We start from the raw sequence: 27,318 nt of genomic DNA, 5'->3' as shown, positions 1-27,318 counted from the left end.
AAGTATAAAACTTGAACAGACCTATGAAAGGGAAAGAAATTGAGTAAGTAATAATATTCCTACAAAGAAAGGCAGAGACCCAGATGGCTTAACTGGTAAATTTTATTAAATGATAAGAAATAATCCTAGTATTCACAAATTCTTCCCTGAAGAATTTTCAAAACCAGAAGTCCAAGATACCACATGAATAGAAAAACAGACCAGCATTCTTCAAGAATATAGTTGCAAATTCCCTGTACAGAATATTAGCAAAGCAAATTCAAAGGTATATTTAAAAGGTTATCACTATGATAGTATGAGATTTATCCCAAGAGTAACCAGATTTGTTTAACATCCAAAAATCAATTAATGTTATATACCATATTAATAGAATAAAAAGCTGAAACCAAACAGTCATGCCAATAAACATAGAAAAGGCATTTGACAAAATTCCATACCCATTGATGATTAAAACAACAAATAGCAGTAAACTTCCTCGACTTCACAGAAGATTTCTATGAAAAACTACAAGGAAATATCATAGTTACTGGTGAAAGACTGAATGCTTTTCCCCTACAAGTAGGAACAAGACAAGGATGTTCACTTTTCCCTCTTCGGTTCAACACAGTACTGCAGATTCTAGCTAATATTGCCAGGGAAGAAAAGGAAACGTAAGATACCCTGATTTGAAAGAAAACCTTAAACTGTATTTGCAGATGATGTCATCCCATATGTAGAAAATTTTAAGGAATCCTAAAAAAATTAAAACTAATAATTGTTCAGCTGGACCACAGAATAAAATATCAGTATAAAAAAGTAGTCTTTCTAAACGTGAACAATATACAGTCTAAAAATAAGATTCTGTTCAGAATAACATCAAAAAGAATAAAATATTTAAGGAATAAATTTAATAAAGTGCCAGAACATTATAAAAATTTGCTGAGGGAAATAAGATATAAATAAATGCAGAGACACTTTGTTCATAGATTGGATGACTTAATATTGTAAGATGATAATTCTCCTGAAATTGATTTATAGATTCAACTCAATCTGTGTAAAAATTCCAGCAGGCTTTTTTCCGGGAAATGATAAGCTGATCCGAAAATTTATGTGGAAATGCTAAAGGATAGGAATTGCCAAAACAGTTTTATAAAAGAACAAAGTTGGAGGGTTTTTTCTACTGAATTTCAAAATTTTAAAGCTACAGTTAGTTATGGGCGCTTGGCTGGCTCAGTCAGTAGAGCATGCGAGTCTTGGTCTTGTGGTTCAAGTCCCACGTTGGGTGTAGAAATTAACTTAGAAACAAAATCTTAAGGGCGTCTGGGTGGCTCAGTTGGTTAAGCATCTGACTCTTGATTTCAGCTCAGGTCATGATCTCGGGGTCACAAGCCCTGTGTCAGGCTCCTTGTTCGGCAGGGAATCTGCTTGAGATTCTCTCTCCCTCTCCGTCTGCCTGCTACCCCCCTCAAATAAATTAATTAATTAAATATTTTAAAAATAAATAAATGAAATCTTTTTTTAAAAAAGCTACAGTTATACAAGACATTATTGTGCTGGCAGGAGGTAGACATATATAGATCACTTGATTAGAATTATGAATCCAGTTTTCAACAAGGGTGCTGAAGCAGTTCATTAGAGAAAAAAGTTTGTTTTCATTTCATGCTGGGACAACTGGATGCATCTCCATCCACATGCCAAAAGATGAACTTTGACCTCTTCTTCACCCTATACAGAAAAAATAACTTAAAATTGATCATAGACATAAATATAAGACTGAAACAAAGCTACAAAAAAAAAAGGAAAAATCTTTAAGACCTTGGATAAGTCAAACTTTTTTATGAGGTTATAAGAGAAAAAAAGATAAATTGGACCTTATCAAAATCCAAAGCTTCTGTGCTTCAAAATATACTGTTAAGAAAATAATAAAGACAAGCAACAGAATGGTTAAAAATATTTGTAAAACTTTTTTTTTTAATTGTATCCAAAATTTTTGAAGAACTCATGTAAAGGAACTGGAACCATCATGTATTACTGGTGGGAATGTAAAATGGTACAGTCAGCAGTTTGTCAGTTTCTTAAAAACACAAAGTTACCACATGATGCAGTAATTAACACTTCTTAGATATCTACCTGAGACCCAAATACATGTCCTCACAAAGACTTGAATGTGATTGTTCATAGCAGCATTAATTTTCATATCAAAAAGTGGAAACATATCCTTCACCTGGTGAGTGGGTTGACAAAATGTGGTGTATCCATACAAGAGGTACTATTCAGCAATAGAAAGGAATGAATTATTGACATGTGTTAAAACATGGATGAACTTCAAAAACTGTATGTGAAGTGCAAGAAGCTATACATAGAAGCCATGTATTGTGTGACTGCATTTATATCGGATGTCCAGAAAGGGTAAATTTATAAAGAAAGTTAGATGTAGTGATTGCCTAGGGCAATGAGTGGTAAATGGGCATGAGGGATCTTATTGGGATGAGGAAACTGTTCTAAAACTGATTTATGGAGATGGTTGCACCACTGGGTAAAGTTACTAAAAATCATTGAATTGTATACTTAACAGTGAGTTGGTTTTATTATATGTTAAATGTGTCTCAAGAAAGTATTTTTCAAAAGCAAATGCAGGAAATTACATAGCATTATCTTTAACCAGAAGCCTAAAATGTTTATATTACCTTTTTTTTTTTTATATAAGGTCATCTAAAATGTAAGGATACATTTTAAAATTTGCAGTTACTTTGAATGTTTAATACTCTGGTTTTAATGCCATGATCACTGGAAATACCAGTAGAACTCCTTTTCAGACTGACATTGCCATATGTGTATAAACTTTTTATGCAACCGTATTTCCTAGATTCAAAACAGAAAACCCACTATATCTTTCTTGTTTTTGAAAATCATAGCACTTAGTTTTCTGCTGTTACAGGTTTGATATTGTCCCTGAAACCTTTGATGAAGACACTAAAACCATTTAAAATGAGCTTTGCTTTCTGTTTCTTCGGTTACTACATTTTTCTCTTTTTGTTTTGTTTCACTTTATTCGTTTCAGATCACTGTGTCCACTACTATGATCTTCGTAACACTAAACAGCCAATCATGGTATTCAAAGGACACCGAAAAGCAGTCTCTTATGCAAAGTTTGTGAGTGGTGAGGAAATTGTCTCTGCGTGAGTATTACTCTCCTGAGGTTAAGCTTCATACAGAGCTCTGTCATCATTTACCAGTTTTATAATGTCACCGTGGGTCGATACACTGTAGTATATGTACTTTTTCATAAATAGTAGATTTTTAAAATAATAGTCTAATTAAAATAAATGTATATTTTGGTTTTTATTGCTCACTTTTATATGCTCTTTGTGAATAAAATCCTGATGATGTTAGTTTTTAATGCACCCCCCCCTTCAACATTTGAACTTCAGTTTGGGTTTCAGCCACTGCTTCTCCTTAAGAAAAAAACAACATAGTTGTTGGAATAGAATGAGAAGTATTTTATCTATTAAAATCAATATGTTATTGTATATTTACACTGCAGTACAGTAGTAGTATTTTTGGTTTTAGGTAATATTTCGTTGATTCTAAGTTACTTGATTTCCCTATGGTTTCATGGTAAGTTTTAAATATGTTTTGAAAAGAAGTAAATATGGCTGCTTATACTTGACAAATATCCTTTGAGAAGCCTTCTGCACTAGAGAATTATAATGAAAGCTTTTAGTTGTCTTTTATTTTGTTTGAGGGTTAACAAGATGTCAACCAGATAGATAAACCTCAGTTGCCAAAATATCGTTGACAAAGTGCTTCTTCTAACAGCCACTCCCTTCTTTCTTTTAACCCATTTCATAGTTCTCATTTTATTTTATTTATTTTTAAAAGATTTTATTTATTAATTTGAAACAGAGAGCACAAGCAGAGAGAGAGGGAGAAGCAGGGCCCGACACAGGGCTTCATCCCAGGACCCTGAGATCATGACCTGAGCCTAAGGCAGACACTTAACTGACTGAGCCACCTAGGTGCCCCCTCTTTATTTTATATTACCCTAACAAATACCCATTCTGTAATCTTAGGAGATTACTAATGCCAATGCCTTGGCATTAATACTTGCTATCTCCTACCACATCTATCTCTATACTGGTTGCTCTAAATAATAAGTTGGTAATTTGAATTGATTTAGCAAGGTAATTTGAACTGAGTTACAAACAAGGAAAAAAAGGTGAGAACTGAGTTTTCCAAGGGAAGATAATATAGGTAATTAGTTCACAAACTTAAATTAGTGTTAACCAGTCAAAATGTATCCCATCTTTAGGAGTAATAATGGCAGTATATAACTAAATTTTTTTTTTTTTTTAAAGATTTATTTATTTGACAGAGACAGCGAGAGAGGGAACACAAGCAGGGGGAGTAGGAGAGGGAGAAGCAGGCTTCCCGCTGAGCAGGGAGCCCATTGTGGGGCTCGATCCCAGGACCCTGGGATCATGACCTGAGCCGAAGGCAGACACTTAACGACTGAGCCACCCAGGCGCCCCTATAACTAAAATTTTATTCAGATTCAAATGTGCATGGTAGATTATATGGCAAAAATATTTTTCTTTAACTTCAGATTTATAAATGTTAAATCAGTCTGATTTCCAGTATTTGAAATATATGGATACTTAATATTATAAATTGGGAAACTTTAGTTGACCTTATTAATGTGAATATGTTGTTTGTATTTTCAGCAGTCTCTTGTCCTTCTTAAGTTTTATAAATCATGATTTTTTTTCTTGAATATGTTTGAGGTTTAGAAGTTTTTAGAATAAATTTATCCACAAGTATATTTGAAAGTGTTCAAAAGTAATATTAAAATATACATATGTTGCCACAACCTCTGAATTCGTGACCAATAAAAATATATACACACCTAAAGAAATACTCAATGCAACATTGTTGGGAAAAAAATTTTTTTCTTTTTTTTAAAGATTTTATTTATTTATTTGACAGAGAGAAACACAGCAAGAGTGGGAACACAAGCAGGGGGAGTGGGAGAGGGAGAAGCAGGCTTCCCGCTGAGCAGGGAGCCCGATGCGGGGCTCAATCCCAGGACCCTGGGATCACGACCTGAGCCGAAGGCAGATGCTTAATGACTGAGCCACCCAGGGCCTTGAGAAAAGAAATTTTAAACAACATAAATGTCTATTGAAAAAAATGAGAAGCAGTAGAGAAGTATTTAAAGAGCTTGGAGTTTGGTTTCTGAAATCAGACAGTTTCAGTCTTGGATCTGCTCTTGACTAGCTGTGGTACCTTGAAAATGTCCTTAACCTTCTCATTTTCAGTTGCCTCATCTCTAAAGTGGAGCTAATAATAGTTATTATGTTGTGACTCTTTAAATGAAGTAATGATGTAAAGCATTCAGCATGGTGCCGTATTCTGTGAATGTTACAGTAAGAGAAAAGATGATTTATTGTGTAGTCATTAACAAAAATATCAAAATGTGTTTATTTTACAGAAAAATTATAAACCAAATTATCGAATAAAGGATAAGCAATTTACAACCTAATGTATATGATATGATTGGATTTTTGTAACAGAAAGGAAAGCAAAAACATGGTGTCTTATTCAGGTTCTTTGTCTCTGTATGATAGGATTACCAACAATATTTATATTCAATTAATTTTTGGTAAATAATTCCATTTGCATATTATTTCAGTAAATAAATTACATAGACCATTCCAGTCATTCATTATATTCCACCCCTGTAGATACAACTAAGCTGTCAAAATAGGTTAAATTTAGTATACCAATACAATTCAATATTTGAAAAGTAAATCAAATCAAGCGGCGTAGAGTGTATCCCTGAAATTAAACACAGCTCCCAATGGAATTCGTGTTATTTGATGATGGTGGTGTGATAGTATTGATGAGTAATGTTTATTAGTAAGCACTTCCTAGATGCCCAGGGACTATTGAAAGCATTTTAAATGAATTAATTTAGTTTTCACATCTTATAGAATTTACCTAATTCAATAATGTAGGAATCACTGTATTTCACATAACTAATGAACAAAATTGAGGCCGATGAGGTTATATAACTTTCCCAAGGTCAAAAGCAAATTAATGGTATATTGAGCATTGTTAACTCGGAAAATCTGGCTCCATAGTCTGCATACTAAACCACCAAACTGGATTGCCTCTAAATAGTAGGGATGAGTTTCATACCATGAAATCTTAATTGCATTCTCATTTTTTGTGTTTACCTCAGCTCAACAGACAGCCAGCTAAAGCTGTGGAATGTAGGGAAACCATACTGTCTACGTTCCTTCAAGGGTCACATCAATGAAAAAAACTTTGTAGGCCTTGCTTCCAATGGTGATTATATAGCTTGTGGTAAGTAAAACCATCTTTTCCTGGAACTTTTTAACAGGAATTTGTCCCTGAAATTGCATTCAATGGACATGGACTATATACCAAGTCAGGAAATGATCTGTACCTCCAGAAAGTAGCATATTGAAGTCTTCTGGGATTGTATTGGAGTAAGCATTAGTCCTTCTCTCCTTTACTGAGCACAAACCCTGACTGCATGATGTAGCATAAGATTGTTAAATATGTTTTGTAATTGTTCTCCATCGTAACATGATTTCTGTAGATATTATGTAAAAGAAAACATTAATTTCTGCTAATACCCTAATTTCAGAGACATTATTTGTCTTCTTAAGCTTGATATTCATTTTCCCCTACAGAGTGTTCTCTTCATTAAGCAGTTTGTTTAGATGATCTGTTATTCGAGGGCTTTTGTTGGTAATTTATACAAATTTAAATCAGAAGTAGAAAAATCAAATTAGGTAATGTTCAAATGCTTAATACACCTGATGCCTGAATATATGAACTTTCAACAGTTCTTTCAAATAAGACCTTTATTTAGTAAAGTTGTATATAATGTAAACCGTGCCAAAGCAAATGTCTTGCAATTATTCTACTTTGATAGACTACTCAAAAATATAGGTTTCCTTATAGGCCACTTATCTAATAGAGTAATGTCTTTATTGGGGAATGGGACATAAATTTTGTAGGTTATTAAAACCAGCCTTTGTAAGTGCTGTAACCTTTTTTTCCCCCCTCTTAGAAATCTTTCTAAATGTCATGTAAGATTCATGCTATAATAACAAATTTCTGGTCTTCTTTAAACCTCTGCTATAAATGAGGTTTTTGCAGTAATTTTAACCTTACAGTTATCAATGTTGTTATATCATTTACCAGTTATTATTTCTTTAGATTAGTAAAGTGTAGCTTTTTTTCTATGAATCATTTTTTCACATGATTCCCAAGAAATCCTGTGCTTTGGTCTTTCAGATTCAACCATAAAAGATTTGTCTTTGTGCTTAAACATTGAGTAATAATTACCTTATGAATATAATGTCCTAATTCTGAATTCTCCCATTCTAAAAAATTATTAAATATTTTTTTTTCAGGAAGCGAGAACAACTCTCTTTACTTGTACTATAAAGGACTTTCTAAGACTTTGCTAACTTTTAAGTTTGATACGGTCAAAAGTGTTCTGGATAAAGACCGAAAAGAAGATGATACAAATGAATTTGTTAGTGCTGTGTGCTGGAGGGCATTGCCAGATGGGGTAAGTTTTCATGTCAGTTTTTTCACCTTGATGTCTCATATAACACTTTATGTTTATGTATTCACGTGTGAATTTTTTTAAGTTTAAAACATAAATTGATATGTGATACAAATTTTTTCTTCTGCTTAGTATTGCATCACCAAAGGAAACAGGCATTTTAGGTAGTAATTGAAATGTCACCAATGGAACAATGTCACACTGATATAATGTCTCTCCTGTGTACCCATAGCATCTTGTGCATACCTCTGTTTTAGCATTATCACATTGTCTATTTATATCTCTTCTATAGGACTGGAAATTTCTAGAGTACACACTGTGTCTCATTTTCCTTAATGATCATTTGCAGTATATACTCAATAAACATTTAACTGAACCTGATACTGTCTTAGCAAGAAAAAAATTTGATGTAGGTAAAAGAGAGTGCCCTATATGTATACCTAATTAAATACTATTTCAGGGAAGAATTGCTCTCTACAAAATGCATTTATACAAGAATATTTAAAAACATTTAATTTCTTAATAAGAAAGTAGTACTTCTAGATTGCAAAAAAAAAAGTTTTCTTAAACTTGTCACTTTTTCCTACATTTATAAGCTTTCTCATAAATTATATGAAGAAATAGTTCTTTTTATTATCTTGATATTTATAAACAGTAGTCACTAATGTCATCTTTTTGAAAAATAGCTCTTTAGGTGCTTACTTGGTTGGTTTTATTTTGAACCAAAAAATTCTTCCTTGATGGGTACTTTCAGAATTCTGAGTTGCTGATACTATTTAACTTTAATTAGATATATCCCATTCCTATCTTATTTAAAGTTCTCTTAATCAGCTTCCAGTTTTGGCAATGGTCACTAGTAGGTGATTTGTACTAACCTGTAAGTAGAACTAGAGAAGTTGGACCAACTATATTTATTTCAAAAACAACAATGGAAACTGTTTGAAAACATTGGAATGTACACAAGATAGAAAAGAATTACCAGCATAAGAATGTAAACCTGGCTTTGGAGTATGCTTTTCCTCTGGGAGCCTTTGCCACTCTTGGTAGAATGGCTGAGAGCACTTAGGACAGCTTCACAGGGGCACAGGGATTGGAATCTAGTACTCACCACTATGTGGGTGAACTTATTTTGGTTTAGGGCCCCAAAAGGGCTGTAGTCTAGGGTAAACCAGTAGAAGGTAAACTCTCACAATGATTGCAATGCCAGATCATATCAGTCCTGAAATTAAAATTAAATGATCCTCTATTGCTAGTTAAAATTAAATCCTCTTTGAAAGAAGGTCTAAAAAAGATCATCTGGGAATTTATTTTTTTTTAAATTGCAAATACAGTAACTCTTAAGACACAATAAAATCACAGACATAGGAAAAGGCAAGATGTTATAAATAAATTTAGCATAAGCAGTGGACAACAGAAACAAAATCACAGCAACTCTGGATATTGGAATTATCAGACATAGCTTAAAAATAACCATGCTGACAATTGATAAAAGACAAGATTGAGAATTTCAACTTGGAACTAAAGAACTATTTTAAAAATGAAAATCCTAGAAGTAAAAAATTATAATTACTGAAATTAAGATCTCAGTGGAAGGATTGTGTGGAAGAAAAGACAGTTGAAAAGAATCAATGAACTTGTAGTAAGTTAGAAGAAAATATACAGAAGAAAGCATGGAGAGACAAATAGGATGAAAAAAATGCAGAAAAGAAAAAAAGGATGAAGTAAGAAAGTTTAATATATTCAATAGAAGACCTAAAAGGAGAGAAAAGAAATAATACAACTGAAGCAAATATTAGAAGGAATTATGTTGAGAACTTTATAAAATTGATGAAAGACATCAAGGCAGAGATTCAATAAGCCCTTGTATCCCAAAGAATAAATCTACAATGTGAGTAAATATTTAATATTATACTTGGACCATGAAGAGACTTAAGCTTGCCTGAAAATCTGACCTTGGGTCTGCCTTCTTATAGTACCACTTTGTGGAAATGTGCTGAATTAGGACAAACATGGAATGTTTTTGTTAGCAGGCTAGTTCTCTCTTAAATTAACTATGAAACTCCATCTGTACTATTGCATCTGGACTTAGAGAACTGTGCGTTGGCATATTGACCTTACGTCTACCCAAAGTAAACAATATGAGACTGACAAGAAACCAAAGCACATCTCTGTATCTAGAACCTCATGCACCCTAACTGTCCTTGGCAACTGTGTGTACTCTTTGTGTGAGTTCAGGAGGGATGCAAGAAGCTATGCATGTATATAGTTGCTTGCCCTCCTGATGAGTTTGAAGATGTTGTGCATGACGAATTTCCTATCCTGTATACCTCTATAAAGCTAACTAACCTAGTGCAAGACTAAAGCTAACTGTGTCTGGTCCTGTGACCCCTACTGGTGGTAGGACAGTCACACCTTGACACATCATAATAAAACTATTGAAAATAAAATGCAAAGAGAGATTATTAAAATAAGGCAGAGAAAAAGTCACTGTCTTCAGAAGATCAGCAGTTAGACTGACAGCCAACTTCTCATGAAGCAATAGAAACCAGAGTTTGTGGAACCAGATCTTCACTGTGTAAAGGGAAATACCTCCTGATCTAAATTTCTATATCCAGTGAAAATCTCTCAAAACAAAAGTAAAATGAAGACACTTTTAGATAACTAAATATGAGGAATCTGCCACCAGTAGACGTACACCAAAGAAAACCTGAAAGGATATTTTTAAGGCAGAAGGAAAAGATGCAGAACCTAAAGATGAAGGTCGCTGATGTAGAAAGGAATGGGAAAAGATGAAGGAATAGAAATGGTGAAAAGGAATAGAAGTGGTAATATGTAGTAAATCTAAATGCATATTGACTGTATAAAGCAGTGATGCCTTGTTGGATTTAATAAACACATAAAATTAAGTATTTGGCAGTAATAACATAAGCCAGAAGGGTAAATGTGATTAAAATGTTCTCAAGAATTTTCCTTGTCAGGGAAGGAGGTAAAAAAACTAATTAATATTAGACTGAAAGGGATGCATATTGTAGTTTATAGGATAACCTTTCTAAAGTAGATTCTTAAAGTGTGCTACCTAGATCAACACATCAGTGTCACCTGGGAACTTGCTTTATTTCCCAATAAAAAGACTAAAAGAAAAGTTATGTAACTCACTTCATTATCAGTCCAGATTTATTTTAAATTTGATTTTTGTATAACAGTCACTTTGATTAGGCATTGAAAAATAACTTCATGTCCTTATTTTAGATGAGGAAGAAAGTGTGAGAGACTGTTGTTTATTTATTCTACAAATATTTATTATGTGCAGTCACAGTTCTAGATATGGAAGATAAACTTGAACACAACTGTAAGAAAAATTCTGGCCCTCTTAGGAGACTTAAAATTTTATGTGCCAGAGGAGAAGGAAAAACAAAATAAATAAGTTGTTATATCAGAAGGTGACAAATGACTTGGAGAAAAACAAAGCAGGAGAGTGGGACAAGGAGTTCTGGAATAGGGAGTTGTAGTTTTCAGTGGTGGTGACAGAATCACCTACCTGAGTAGCTGAATTAGAGCAAAGACAAGGACCTAAGATGTAATCCATGTTTAAAGGTGCAAGGGTATTCCAGGTGGAGCAAACAGTTCAGAGGCCTTGAGGTAAGAAAGTGATTAGTGTTCAGGGAACAGAAAGCAGGCCAATGTGGCTACACTACAGTGAACTAGGTGGAGAGTAGTCGATTTCAGAGTGGCGAAGAAGAACCATTTCAACAGAGCATTGTTTACCGTCCGGACTTTGGCTTTTACCGGGTGTGACTTGGAGCCATTTTAAGATTTTGAACAAAGGAGTGATACAATGTGACTTCAATTTTTTAAAAATCGGTTTGGCTGTTTGAGAATAGATTATAAAGTGTCAAGAGTGGAAGCAGAAAGGCTGTTGCAATAATCCAGGTAAGATAACATAGTGGTATACCAGTGAGAACTAGTCAGATCCCATTCATATTTTGAACATGGAACCAGTAAATTGCATGTGGAGAGTGAAAGAGAAAAGTCTAGGATGACACTGACGATTTCCCCCCCATAACTTTAGGAGTGGAGTTGCTGGTAATTGAGAAGACTTCCAGAGGAAGTGTCTTAGAGGAGATAGGAGGTGACGTTTGGACTGGTTAAGTTTGAGTTGTACTTGCCTTCTAAGTGGATGTACCAAGTTTGGAGTTCACAGCAGATTGGGGCGCCAGAGATAGACATTGGTAGCTGTGAGCATGTGGTGTTTAAGCCAAGAAATTGGATGGTATCTCTGCAAGGGACTATAATTAGATATTAGAAGTCGTGTGAATACCATACTTAGGAGGGTGCCTTAGTGTTCAGTGATTGAAGTGAGGAGCAAAGGCTGAAAAATCAGCAAAGGCTGAAAAAGAGTCGTTCTCTATATGGTAGAAAACTGGTGCCTGGGAAGCCGAGTGAAAAAGTTTTTCAAGGAGGCGGCGTTGATTGGCTTTGTCAAATGCTACTAATACAAGTAAGATGGGTAAAAAGAAAATGAAAGGAGTGGTATGAGAAAAGCTTGATTGGAGTGGTTTTAAGAAAGAAAGGGAAGGGAGAAGTTGGAGATAGTGAAATACAGAGAGTTGTTTTGGGGAGTAGTAAAACAATACCATGTTTAATCTCACCTAGATTACTTTGTTAAAATAGGAAATCAATAGCTGTCTCTAAAAAGGCCAAACATTTCATTGTCTTTCTGTCCTTTTTTCTATTCTACCTAATTTTGATCACAAGAAAGAGATCAATTTATTTATTTATTCTTGAAAATTTTTATTTATTTTATTTTTAAAAGATTTATTTGAGAGAAAGAGGGAGAATGGGGGGAAGAGCAGAGGTAGAGAATCTCAAGCAGACTCCGTGCTGAGTGCAAGCCCTACTTAGGGCTCAATCTCAACATCCTGAGATCATGACCTGAGTGGAAACCAAGAATTGGATGCTTAACCAACTGAGCCACCAAAGTGCCCCATAAATTTAGAAAAATTTTAAATGTAATCAGCCAAAGAGAGGAATGGAAATGTAACTTTGTAAATAAAAATATGATTCAACAAAGGGAAGGACATCTATCTCCAAATTCACCATAAAATGTTTTTAGTTCATTCTTTTGTAGTTGTTGGTCAGTTAGGTGTTAGATGGTTGATGGGACTGTTCAGATCTTGTCTTTACTGATTTTTTTCTGAAAGAGATCAACTTAAGGACACTTAGAAAATAGCTTAACTTTGAAAGTCTTTTTAGGTTTGGGACAAATATAAATGGTATATCAATTAGCTGTAATGAACTAAAATGATCTAAATTCTTCAATTATGGTAGTATAAAAATTGATTTGCTTTTATGTTATTTATGGCAGTGATTTAGTCATAGGGAGGGAATGAGAAATTAAAAATGAGTGGTAGAGGGAAAGGCACAAAGACAAATAGATACATTCTTTTAGGATAGTATCTCAATCTTAAAAAGTTTAGGATGGTTTCCAGCAGATTAAATTTCCATTTAGCTTTGTTTTTTCCTATAACCTAGGTATCTACCTATATATATATATTTCTTTTTGGCCACTTCTAGGTGAAAATGAACCAGTAATTTCAAGCCCTATTTTGAACCATCAGCTAAGATCATATATAATTCCCATTCTTTTTATTTCTGCCGACCTTCATATAAGCTGGAAAGAATGTTATACACTGCTCTTTTTAAGATGTTGATCAACTTTATTGTAGTATTTATTTCATTTTCTCCTTTATTTCACAGTGCTATGGAAGTTAACAGCATGCTCTCCCACCTCCTGTTTGCTATGTGGTCTATTTTGCTTTAGGATTGCAATTCTTATTTTAATTACTCTCATTTAAAGATGGAATATTTTTAATGTTTCCTTTTTTTTAAGTTTTTATTCATTAGAGAGAGAGTGAGGGAAAGATCACGAGGGCGTGGGGGGGTAGAGGAGGAATCCCAACGAGGGGCTTGAGGGGCTACATCCCATGACCCCATGCTCGAGCCCAGGACCCTGGGATCACGACCTGAGCTGAAGGCAGATGCTTAACTGGCTGAGCCACCACCACCCAGGCGCCCCTAATGTTGTTTCTTTTAATCTGAGAGATGATACTTTGTCCTTTGTCTATTTTTCTTCCTTCCTATATTTTCCCTGTGTCTAAAAGCACCTTTATTCAGTCACTTTTGGGGTTGCTGACAGATCCTTCTGTCCTTTGTTCCTTAGCTTTGTCTGCACTGGTAATGGCTCTAGCTTTGTCTGCACTGGTAATGGCTCTACCACTAAATGCCAAAATCTCTTCAGCCATATTTAATTTTCAAGGGAACTTTAAGATGTTTCATTTGAACTCTAGTGAAAATTCTTTTTGCTTTTTAGAAGAATTTTAATTGCAACTTAGGCCCTCTCTAGAATAGAAATGGTAGTGATTACATGAATGAAGAATACAGAATTGTTTATTTTATATTTTGTTTTTAGTTTATTATTTTAATTCACTTGAAGACATTTTAATTAAAGAAACCTTAGTAGTTTAGAGTTATTGATACAAAGATGTTCTATTGCCAAATTATTAGGGTTTTTCTTCCCAAGACTAAATCTTATTATTTACATTGCCTATTTCAGTATTAATTTTCATGATTTTTAAAAAATATGGATTTGTGCGAAATAACTACTAGGAATAACACAGATCATTTTACCTTTGTTTAGGATTTCAAATTTAATTTCCTCATTGGTTATTTTTTGAAAGAAATGAGAACTTGATCATATGTTTAAATTGGTGTAATAAAGGAATTTTACTATCCACTTACTTGAAGAAGGAACTATAAATTCTAAAACTGTGTGTGAATGTATTGTATCTGTATTGCACATCCAAATACATTCCATTTGAATGATGATACAGAGTTTGAAATAAATATGGTTTGCTATATTTCCATAAATAGCAGTCAACTCTATCCTTTTGAATATAGAGAATATGGGCTTAGTAGGCTGCAATTTCAATTCATTTTCTGACTCTACTTCTTTGCAAAATACCACATAATTTATTTGGCCTCTTGTATCCAGATGTTGTAAAATTTGCTGATACTTTTTGGAAACAGCCATTATCTGGATTAATAAAGCCTATAGGTAATCAGCAATCTATGTCAGTTCTAGTTTCAACCTTTCCTTCTAAAATATACTATTTATTCACAATTTTTGGTAGGTATTACTATGGACTAACATAAGTTTTGTTTTCTTCCTCCCTTCCTTTCTATGACATCCCTGAATCCTCAAATCCTTTTAGGTATACCTAAAAGGCAGTAATGATATGGTTAGGATATTCATTAACTAAATAATTATCCTCAACTAATTTATAGTTGATTCAGAGAAAAATTTTGCAATTTTAAGAGGGTGTGGGGGTCAGTGTGAATGTCCTTGGCAAACACTTTGATGGAGTATAATGTCATCATCTTGGAACATTATCTCTTAAGGCTTTTTTACTAAATGACCGTTATTGTAGTTCATTACTCAAAGAAACAATTAGAAATGAATACATGTATATTTTAGAGAATTTATAAAAATGAAAAGTAGAAAAAAGTAGTTTATTATCACTTTTTCCAGAAATAACCAATAGTAAAATTTTGATGTAATTAATCTTAATGTTATTTTCCATTCATGGGGACTGTTCTTTTTTTTTAAATAAAATTGTGTATTTTGCATATTATCATGTATTCTTTTATTTTTTTCCTGTATTTACCTTTTGCCTTTTTCATTAACTCTTAATAATCTCTCTCTTTTTTTGAAGATTTTATTTATTTATTTATTTGACCGAGAGAAAGACTGCGAGAGAGGGAACACAAGCAGGGGGAGTGGGAGAGGGAGAAGCAGGCTTCCTGCTGAGCAGAGAACCCGATGTGGGCCTCGATCCCAGGACCCTGGGATCATGACCCGAGCCGAAGGCAGATGCTTAACAACTGAGCCACCCAGTCGCCCCTATCATTAACTCTTGAAGAGAGTATTTTCAGTGGCTGCATATTATTCTATTCTAAGAATTTACCATAACTGGCATACCATTGTTTTGTTGAGGATGTTAATGTTTACTTTTTACTATTACATAACTTTACTACTTTGAATACTTCTTCTTGAATATTTTTGCAATCTTTAAATTTCTAATTGTTTAGAAGAGAACCTTCAAGATTTATCCATTTAAAGAAAATGAATACTTTTAATACTTTTGATTAAAATTAGTTTGCCTTCTGGAAAAGTTTATTTACAATTGCTCTTGCACCAAGAAACAAGAAAGTCCAGGGGCTTCAGTTTCACCATGTGCATCAAACATAGGATATAATAATGCCAGTACCTCTGCCAAGTTGAAAATATTTTATTAGTAAATATGTAATCATTTTTTATTGTTTCCCTAAGCAATTTTCTGAAACATTAGCTTTTGATTTTTTACAAATTTTTTTTTTTTAAAGAAATTTTTGCTTGAAAGGGAAATACCATGCAATTGAGATAATTGTTTTATAATCACAGTCTTTTGGCAATTTGGTGTTTGTAATTAAAATCTATTCCACTGTCTCCCACACCCTACATCCTCTTTGAAAGTAATGCTATAAAGCTAAGGTAAATTTGGGACACTACTGGTTAGTCTTGATTTCTGTTATATCTTTTTTATCGTCACTACTTTATTCAGAGACCGGAGTCAGGTAGAGGAGAATATGTGCTTTGTATCTGTGGATCCTTCTGTTGGCATGACCCTTAAAACTGATGGAATGAAACATAAATTGACTCAAGAATGCAAATGACTATTTCTGTTCTTAAGTGATCATATCTATTTTAAGAGACACCATATTTTTGTTGGAAGCAGATCCTGAGTCCATTGTAACTTCTGCTGAGACTGTAGGGTACCCCCATCATTGTTCTATCAGTTCTGAATCACGTCATACGTACTTAATCTAATCTTGGGTCACCAATTCTAAATGGATATCTATGGGAAAAGGCAATACTTATAAAGGACACTTAGCACTTCCTTAGCTCTTCAAAAATGATTAAAAAAATGTATACTCTATTCTCAGAAAAAGCATTAGTTATTAAGGATGGTTATTTTCTCTTGTGGCTGAAACACCAGGAATCATATTGAAAGTTTCTGTAATTCTAGAATAAAGGATGTCAGGACAAGGATTTTCCTAATTTCCCTCCCTTGAAACCAAGTCCAGCAAAACTTGGCTTGGGAATCTGTCAACTATATTATCAACCATACTATACAAAGTTATAACCATACTAAGCAAGAGCATCCTTTTCAGTCATATAATAAAATACATTTTTTATATTCCTATTTCTAATGAATTAATTTAATAAATTTCTAACTTTATATAATGAAACACTTTTTTTAAGTGTTTCTAACTAAAACCTTATATTTTTTTTTTTTTTTTTTTTTTTAAGATTTTATTTATTTGACAGACAGCGAGAGGGGGAACACAAGCAGGGGGATTGGGAGAGGGAGAAGCAGACTCCCCGCTGAGCAGGGGGCCTGATGCGGGGCTTGATCCCAGGACCCTGGGATCATGATCTGAGCTGAAGGCAGACCCCTAACGACTGAGCCACCCGGGTGCCCCTAAAACCTTATATTCTTAAGATCTTCTTTTCTTTACCTAAATCTCTCATGATTCCTACCCATTAAAAATATTTGCTGAATGAATTAGTATAGTGCCTTATACTATTATTTGTGTTCATGTCTCTTATCCCCTGCTAACCTGCCAACTCCTTAAGAGCACAGACTATGGAACCAGGTCACCTAGGTTCAGTCAGATTTTCCACATAGTAGCTCTGTGACCTTGTACAAGTTCCTCAACTGATCAGTTTCCTCATCTATATTTAAAATTTTTTTTTTTATTAAGTAGGCTCCACGCTCAGCATGGGGCTTGAATTTACAACTCTGAGATTAAGAGTTGCATGCTCTACCAACTGCGCCAGCCAGATGCTCCTTCCTCATCTATAAAATGCTGATAACAATAGTAATTTACCTCTTAGGGTTATTATAAAGTTAAAATAAGTTAAGGTACATAAAGAGTTTAGAATATTTTGGCATATAGTAAGAGCTATATAAATGTTTGCAATTAGGGTCATTAATTTTTAAATTATCCTTAGCACAAAGCAAATGGTTTGCACCTAATGTGTAATTAGTATATAATTTTTGTAATGAATGTTACAGTCTTTTCAAGTCTTTTAGGCTTGTCCTTTATCTTGTTTGTTCCATAATTAATTAAATACTAATTTTGAAACTAAAGAAATGCTGGAGTAGAGGTGGGAGATACTTCTAACATCTAATAGACTCACTTGAAACCCAGTGGTAATACCAAGATTATATCAATTTAAGAAAACTAGTTTTTCTGACATCAACATTCATGGGTACCTATATAATTATTTTATAATTACCAGTTTGCCCCTTGGGATAACCTCCAGGCTTTTGTTTATTTTCAAAAGCAATGAAAATTTTAAAGTGCATGCAGCTATGGGGAAGTTGGTATTTATTATTAGCTTAATATTTTTGTTAGATTTATAGCCTGTTCTTCCCTTCCTCTCAACCATGCTTTTATTTTACAATTTAGTCTTCTCTCAAAAAGACTTAACATATCTATTTTTCCAGTTTATTTGTTTTTATCTAAGAGATAGGCATTCCTCTCTGACTTAATAAACACTGTGTATAAAGCAGCAGATTGCATGCAACTAGGGAAGCTAAAGCACTGTAAAAAGCCAGTCTGCTTTCATTAAAGTGCAGAATGCATCTATAGTAAAATTTATTTATACCAGTGATTATCAGAATCATCTTGGGATCTTTCAAAAATATATATATATAACAAAACATCTATTATATAGTTAGATCCATGAAGCCCTATTTAAGGGGAGGAAGGATGGTAGGTGGAGACTTGTATTAAAAAGTCCTCCAGGCCTCCTTGGAAAATTATGTTACCACTGGAAAGAGATTTATTAGACATAGTAATCAAGAGGCATAAATGGTTCTCCAGCATCTGCTAATGAGGTAATGATTATAATTATGAATATCTAATATCTGTTAGATGTTGCTATTCCCTTACCCCCTTGGGAAGAGATACAAATAAAAATAATAAGATGTGGTCTTTTTCCTTTTCTTTAATTAAAAAAAAAAAGACCTTTAATTTATATTAACTTCCCACACTTCTAAGCTGTTTCTGATCCTGAATTCTTCAGTGAACACTGAGAAGACAACATAGGAGCTTCTTTTTCTTTCTTCTCTCCTTTCTTCATTTCTGTTTCTCTTTTTCCTTTTATCTTTCCTTTCCTTTCTTCTTTCCTCTAGCTGGATGGTTTATAACACTTTAGAAAATTTTCCTGACTGGAAGAGGGCCAATCTGAATGAACTCTTGTCTTGGGCGTGGAAGGAAAGAAGATTCTGAGCATGGACCCTGACTTCCAGGAAGACTGTGGCTCCCATCTCCTAAGTGCCTCACTCTTCCCTTAGCGTCCAGGCTAGAGTGGGGTGGGGAAGTAGAAAAGAGAGGAGACAAGAAGGTGGTGGAAAACTGAAGCAAAGCTGTAATTTATTTCTTCTCTAAGTTAATTACATTAAGTGTAAATATTCCTTGACCGTAATATCCACTACTGTATGGGACAACCTCTGTGAAAACATTTGTTGCTTTAGATATTTTATGGTGAATATTGTAATGAAATCAACAAAATAACATTTAGTGGATCTGCCACTCAACATTTTAAATATATCATTATTGTCATTTTTATATGTACTGTAATGGAATTTGACCTACATTAGAATGGTTCTCATAATTTTTCTCATTAAATATTTTTTTTGAAATAGTGTTTGTCCTTCTGCAGTATGCCAATTTTGAAGCATAATATTGACAGAAATCTTTAAGCTACTTGGTTTTTGCTTTTATTTTTTATTTTACCTTGTGTGAGGGAAAAAAGAAATATATTAATTTGAGAGTGCATTCTGAATTATGCCATTAACCTATAAATAATTTTTCATTATTATCCCACCACACTTAAAATTGTCCAAAATATTTTGAGATGGGAAGGGGTTTAACTTTGGTTTCTAAATGTTTATCTTTTGATAGTTCCTACCAAATTTCTATTAGAAGTAGTAGAAGGCCAGAGAGTGAATATTGAATATCATTTCCTTGACTTAAAAGTTTTTAATGAATACTACTTGAGTTGGTTTTGTATGCTGAGTATATGTATGAAAAATCATGATTATTATTTTCCAATTAAATAAAAACATAGGTAGCAATTACTTAAATCAGAATTAACCAAGGACAGCAACTGTTTAAGAGAAAAGTGTTTCCTGCTAATTCAAGCTTGCATCCTATCTGGGGAAAAGAAATATATGTTTATATTTTACTTCACTAGTCTCACGGTAATCCCAGTTGTTCTCATGAAGTCTCTCTATTGATGTGATCCTTACAGCCTTTCAGATCTCTTACTCTCTCATTTCTTAAATCCCATTTTATGCAGCATTTTTCCAAATAAAGCTACAAAAATTGGCGTTGATATTTCTAGGATGGTAGAAAAGTTATTACTACTGAACATAGAAATAATTTGATTATGTAGATTAAAGAAAAGTCAATCTATTATAATTGCTGTAAAGCTATTTAATTTGGGGCCTGGTTTTTTTTTTCTTTTAATTTAAGATTTTATTTATTTATTTGACAGAAACCGACACAGTGAGAGAGGGAACACAAGCAGGGGGAGTGGGAGAGGGAGAAGCAGGCTTCCCGCAGAGCAGGGAGCCCAATGCGGGGCTCTATCCCAGGACCCTGAGATCATGACCTGAGCCAAAGGCAGACGCTTAACAACTCAGCCACCCAGGTGCCCCTTGGGGCCTTTTTTTACTCTACATAAGAAGATTAATTTGGATGAAAATATAGATTCTTTATTTGAACTGGGATAACCAACCGAAAGGTAAAGATAAAGGCAGAAAATAAATCCGAATCATTTGGTTTAAATGACCAAAGTGTTTACGCATTGTTGAGAATTAAATAGACAGTTGATATTGCTTACGTTTGTCTTCAAGGTCTTTGACTTTGATGGAAGTTGGAAGTTTAGGGATAGATTATATAGAAAGTAAATCTGACTTCAAGATTCAGTTCCTTTTTGTTAATTTACTGTTTTAAATCCTAAGTATCCAGAGCTGTGGCTTTGTGGCACACCAAGTATATCTTTGTGAGTTGCTTCCCAGAGCTTGAGAGAGCAAAAGTAGTAATTGCCTTTGCTTTTAGTGGGGTTTTTTTGTTTGTTTGTTTTTATTTATTTCTCACAACATTCCAAACATAGGTTTATTTTAGGAGACCCAAGAGTTTATCTTTTTATTTTTAAAAAATTGCTAAGAATTATTGTATCTCTTATGGTTCCTCATGTAGTGTTATCACCTGATAGATAAGAAGTGAAATATTTTATTTCATGCCAGACTATCTAAATACTTTTGAAATATGTAGCTCAATATGTATAATTCTTATTTTTAGCAGCCAAGAATAATTTAGATTTCACAAGTCATACTTATGTGCCCTTACTGTTTTTCACTAACCAACCAGATCTGTAATTCACATGATAATCCTTGATGTTTGTATTAATGGTAGACTATAGTGGTTCTAGTAAGTCCCAAATGTCAACTGATATGAATGGATAATTGTTGTAGAGACTTACTGTGGGTATTTATATTTAAAAGGAGGGTTTATGCCTCTCCCAATTAAAAAGTTAGCCTTGCCACTTCAAAATTCAATAGGAGTCTGTGTTTATGAGTAATATTTTCATTTCCTCAAAGTTTTGTTTTTTGTTTAAGACTTTTTAATTCTAAGCTTTTTACATTTCTCTGGATTTTTAAGATCTGACAATTGTGTTTTCCTTTACTAATAGAAAGGATGAATTATTGATGGCAAAACAAGTTCTAGGATCCCATTATAGGGATCTTGCTGGTCTTTACGGGTAAGGGAAAGCCTGGTTACCCTGTAGAGTTTACATTCTCCATCCAAGTCCTCACCATGTTTAAAAATAGGTTTCAGTCTTTCTATAATGAAGAAGTAGAATGAAGAAAACCACTTAATTTTGACCAGAGTTGAGATTGTTTTCTGTATGTTAGGGGCATTGCTTTTACTTATTTTTCCTTTTCCTTTTTATTCTCTGCTTTCCAAGCCATCATTTTAGGGATATAGAGAAAAAAATAACTTCTCAAGGGTAATAACTTGTTTGTTTGTTGGTTGGTTGGTTGGTTTTTGGCTTTTGTTTTTTTTGTTAGTTTTGTTTAAATCTCATATTAACTTTAAACTCCTCCATTTGATACAACCAATGGAGTGAAAGGGTTTTGTTTTTTGGTAATATTAATAAATTGTTTGAAGGTGTATTTTTGCTGTTGACTGAGATTTATCAAAAACATAAGTTACATTTTAAGCTTGTGTATATCTTGTGTCTTTTTAGGTGTAAGGATTTGCATCAACCTGAGTTATTAAGAGTGAAACTCTTGGCTCTGATTTATCAAAAACATAAGTTACATTTTAAGCTTGTGTATATCTTGTGTCTTTTAGGTGTAAGGATTTGCATCAACCTGAGTTATTAAGAGTGAAACTCTTGGCTCAGAATAGATGTGAATCAACCTTTAGGAAGAGATTCTCTCACCTAGTTTAGGTGCCATGTTTCTTACTTTGTGATAGATAAGTGGCAATTACTTTTTTTTTTTTTAAAGATTTTATTTATTTATTTGACAGAGGGACCACAAGCAGGGGGGAGTGGGAGAGGGAGAAGCAGGCTTCCCGTGGAGCAGGGAGCCCGACGTGGGGCTCGACGTGGGGCTCGACGTGGGGCTCGATCCCAGGACCCTGGGATCATGACCTGAGCCGAAGGCAGATGCTTAGAGACTGAGCCACCCAGGCGCCCCCGCAATTACTTTTTAAAATAAGCATGAGGTTTTGGTTCTTTGCATGAACATTTGCATTTGAATTATTATGCAATTTTCTCTTATGCTTGCTAAAATATACAAGTTATATATCAAAAGACTCAAAACAAGTCAAAATAACTACAAGCTTCCTTCTCAGGCTGTAATATGTAAAGTAATGCCTAACCAAGCAGAAACTTACCTTCAGCATTTGGACCCTCTAAATACAGTTATATCTTATTCAGGAGACCAATGACTTTTTTTTTTTTTTATCCCTTCATCATCTCTGCTTTAGAATGTTCTATTTTTCTCTACTAGTAAAGAACTTTTAGAAAACAGAGAATAGGGAAAATTTGCCCTGTAATAGTAGCACCTAAACAAAACCGCAGTTAATGTTCTGATGTCTGTCCTTCCAGTCTTCAGCCTGCATTTCTTAAATAGTTTTATGTTATCAGTATGTTTTGTATTTCGTTTTTTACACTAACTACAGCTAAGCATTTCCTCTCCTTACATCATAATGTTAGTGTAAGGCATTTATATTTATTATGAATTAGTTTGTTATTAAACATTTAGGCTGCCTCTAAGTTTTTCATAGTTCTAAGTTTGCAATGTTTTGGGGCCTATTGTTTTTCCCCTTTTGTCTTGTAATATTATATTTATAATACAGAATCCTGTAAGTGGGGGAAAAACTGGATCAGAGGGTTCAGATTATTTTTTAGCTTTTGATATCTACTATTATTTTGATTTCCAAAAACAGCCCAGTTTTTACACTATAGTTTCTCCTTAGCATGCCAGCAGTGATTATCAGGGGTGGGAGGTGAAGGGACAAGGCAGTGAGGTGAGAAGAGGGAGATGAGGTAGGAGGTGTGTGTATTTTCATGTAGCACATTCTTTGAAATCTGATTGCTAGGTATAAGCGTTGGTTTTCTTGCTAGCTATGATACCTTTGGAAAATTTCTTACCCTTTCTGAGTCCACTTCCTCATTTTTGAAGTGGGTTAATACAAATATTTAATACCTCAAAGTGTTGTTAGGAAGCAAATGACATTATGCATATGAAACACTTATGCATGGTAAGTTTTCAGTAAATGGTAGCTACTACTATTAACAAATTAATGTATAAAAGTTGGAAAATTAACATTTTGAGCATCTATCCTGTCCTCCTGTCTTGCTCAGTATTTTGTGTAAGTTCTGCAAATCCATTCCAGATATATTTCTAGGTAGAAGGAACAGCATGTGCAAAAGCTTAAGAATATGAAAGAGCCCTGTATGTCTGGAGCCTGCTAGGATATAACACGACTTCTGGGAGATGAAATGGGAGATGGTAGATTAAGAAGAGTGATTTTTTTTTTTTAAGGGTCATTCTGGACTTTGTTAAAAACCTTGAACCTTTATCTGTGCAACTATATGAAGTTAAGAAAAGTGATTGACTTCAACTTTTGATTTGTGGTTTTAGTTTAATTAACAACAACAACCAAAAAGATGTGGTAGGCAAGACTACAAAGGCACTGGGGATAGGGTTTTACTTTGGTCCAAGAATTTGGGAAATATATTTGAAGTTAAATTTGCAGTATCCACTGTTTTATTAGAGGGATGAAGACTCTAGGCTTATAGCAGTTAATTAGCTTTTTTTATTTAGGTAAGTCACCTAATATCTGAGTTTCATTTCCCTCTTTAGTTTGAAGGGGTTGTATATCAGATTTCTATTGCCCAGTGGCTATATGTAAAACCAACTTATATGCTTGTAGTAAGACCATATTGTTTACATGTATGTCCACTAATAAACTGAATCTTGTTTTATCCCATATATACAAACTCATGAAAACATTGTGTGAGAAACTCCCTGGTTTGCACTATTTCTCTCTTAATTCAGCTTCTGAACTCACTTACAAATGGAATAACTGCCTCCAATTCTAGGATGTGCATTAGCTGTAAGGGAAGAACCCTTTTGCCAGTTAGACATAACTTATCCCAGACGAGAAACTTTCTTGATGTTGAAAACATGGGGAAACAAGTTTTGTAAAGGCAATTTTCTAAGAAAAATGGAATTTTCTTAAGCTAGAAATCCTTATTGAGCAAATTGTAACACCTCTCAAGGACTACACTTTTTTTTAAAGATTTTATTTATTTATTTGAAAGATTGAGAGAAAGAGGCAGATAGTGGGGGGAGGGGCGAGGGAAAGGAGAGAGAGATCTCTGAGGAGACTCCACACCCAGCGTGGAGCCCTACATGGGCTTAGTCTCACAAACCTGAGATCATGACCTGAGCTGAAACCAAGAGTCAGATGCTTAACCTACTGAGCCACCCAGGCGCCCCTCAAGGACTGTACTTCTAAAATATGAATGTTTTACATATAACAGTAGCAAGAAAAGAAATAATTCATTTTTTAAAAGCTCCCTAAAATTTGAACTTTTTTGTTCCCATATTCTTTTTTTAAAAAAGATTCATTTATTCATTTTAGAGAGAGAGAGAGAGCATGCACACAAGCATGGGAAGGGGCAGAGGGAGAGAATCCCAAGCAGACTCTCCACTGGTGGGGCTCGATCTCATGAGATCACGACCCAAGCTGAAACCAAGAGTTGGACACCCAACCGACTGAGCCACCCAGGCGCCCCTTTGTCCCCATATTCCTTACTAATTCACTCTTAATGTAATGTTTCTGATACTGTAATTACTACATTATGTTTTGCATTAATTCTGGCAACACTCTTATTGTCACAGGTTAAGAGAAAGTACTGTATTTGAATTTATATTGCATTTTAATAACATCTGCTCTCATGTTCCTCTAATGAAAAGCTTCTGTTCTAATTACTTAATATTTTAAGGGATTATTATGTGATGGGAAAAATAAGAGACCAATGCTTTTTTCCCTTTCTGACATTGCTGTGAAGTTTTGATTGTGCAACTTAACCTGTGTTTTAAAATGAAAGCATTGGTGCAGTAGCATTCTCATTTTTCTAACTGTATAACTGTAGTCTTGCATATTTGCATTAGTTAGCTCTGTTAACATTGAAATACTAACAGAAATGGTATTTCTTTGGGTTGGTAATTCTAACACTTCAGACTAGTACTTAGTTGATGTGATTAACTAGTTTTCCAGGACTGAATCCTTTTTCTAAAGCTCCTTGTTAAATCAGATATGTGTCTTAGTTAGAGTAGCAATTACCATAGTTGTTTACTCTTAATGGTCCTTTGGGGCTCTTTGATTTGTCTACTACAAAGTTCTTGGAATTCATGGGACCTACCCCACAAGGTTTTTTAGGATGTTCTTTGACCCACTAAAAACATATGAAAAAGTTTGTCATGTCCATGTGATTATTTTACTAGAGAGTTTATTGCTTTTATTAGATTCCTAAAGGGGATCAAAATATTAATGATTAAAAATTAGTGCTACAAAATGTCGTCTGGCAAGTTGACTTGATAGGACTATGAAGTAAATTGTACTAGCAATACCAATTACTAAAAATTATAAATGTTAATTTTCTGCTCTCACTTTGAATTTTACATTAATTCTTATATAGCTTGGCCGATTTAAAGATTTTTTTATTTATTTATTTTTGCAAGAGGGAAGGGGAGAGAGAGAGAGGGAGCACGAGTGGGAGGGAGCGGTAGAGGGAGAAGCATACTCCCAGCTGAGCAGGGAGCCTGATGCGGGACTTAATCCCAGGACCCTGGGATCATGACTTGAACCAAAGGCAGACACTTAACCGACTGAGCCACCCAGGCACCCTAGCTTGGCAGATTTAAAAGAAAAAAAAATCACAGAAGAAGTGTACAGAAGCTCTTTATTTTAATCTCTTCATTTTCTCCTCTACTTCTTCCAGTCTAGAGTCATGTTATCTATTATTTTAAGAGAGTGAGAAACCTTAACCAAATCACTTTGCTTCTCTTTGCTTTCTCATCTTTTAAGAAAGGAAGCAACACCAGATTTACTGCCTCACAGTACTGTCGTAAAACTCAAATGACATTTTTGGCTGTGAATAAGCATTTTAACCAACATCCTGTGACATTCACACAAAGTACATCTGTCATATAAAGAACAGACCAATTATGTGAAGAATTTTGCATTAATTTGTTAATACATAGTTAAGAAACTAGTTGAGAACTAGAACAAATAATGCTAAAATTTGTATGGAATCACAAAAGACCCCTATTAGCCAAAGCAGTCTTGAGAAGGAAGAACAAAGCTAGAGGTATCACAATCCCAGATTTCAAGATAAAATATAAAAATGTATTAATCAAAACAATGTGGTACTGGCACAAAAATAGACACATAGAGCAATGAAATAGAATGGAGGGCCAGGAAATAAACCCACGATTATATGGCCAGTTAATCCATGACAAAGGAGGCAAAAATATACAGTTGGAAAAAGATGGTCTTTTCAACAAATGGCATTGGGAAAACTGGACAGCTACGTGCAAAAGAATGAAATGGACCACTTTCTTATACCATACACAAAAATAAACTCAAAATGGATTAAAGACCTACCTGTGAGACCTGAAACCATAAAACTCCTAGAAGAAAACATAGAGAATAATTTCTTTGACATCAGCCGTAGAAACATTTTTCTATGGCAAGGGAAACAAAAGCCAAAATAAACTATTGGGACTGCATCAAACTAAAAAGTTTTTGCACAGCGAAGGAAACCATTAACAAAACGACAAGGCACCCTACTGAATGGGAGAAGGTATTTGCAAATGATGTATCTGATAAAGGGTTAAAAAGCCAATATATATAAAGAACTTCTACAACTCAACACCCCAAAAATAAATAATCTGATTTTAAAATAGACAAATGACCTGAATAGACATTTTTCCAAAGAAGACAAACAGATGGCCAATAGACAC

General features: G+C 34.1%; 1 protein-coding gene across 7 annotated transcripts in view; it reads left to right on the top strand.

Moving 5' to 3' along the window:
• Window positions 1-27,318, top strand: part of COP1 (COP1 E3 ubiquitin ligase) — a 264,311-nt gene that overhangs the window by 190,495 nt on the left and 46,498 nt on the right. For 6 of the 7 annotated variants that reach the window (XM_078078001.1, XM_036117242.2, XM_078078000.1 and 3 more), the window contains 3 exons: window positions 3,041-3,158; window positions 6,224-6,348; window positions 7,431-7,591. In XM_078078001.1, the coding sequence (XP_077934127.1) occupies window positions 3,041-3,158; window positions 6,224-6,348; window positions 7,431-7,591 (404 nt within the window). Of the gene's footprint in view, window positions 1-3,040; window positions 3,159-6,223; window positions 6,349-7,430; window positions 7,592-18,891; window positions 19,218-27,318 lie in introns of those variants that run through there. The other variant, XM_078077999.1, reaches the window with a different exon arrangement.

Source organism: Halichoerus grypus, chromosome 7, assembly GCF_964656455.1.
Source record: "Halichoerus grypus chromosome 7, mHalGry1.hap1.1, whole genome shotgun sequence".
NCBI lineage: Eukaryota > Metazoa > Chordata > Mammalia > Carnivora > Phocidae > Halichoerus > Halichoerus grypus.
The sequence above is the reverse complement of the archived record's forward strand: the minus strand, read 5'-3'. Positions and strand labels throughout refer to the sequence as shown.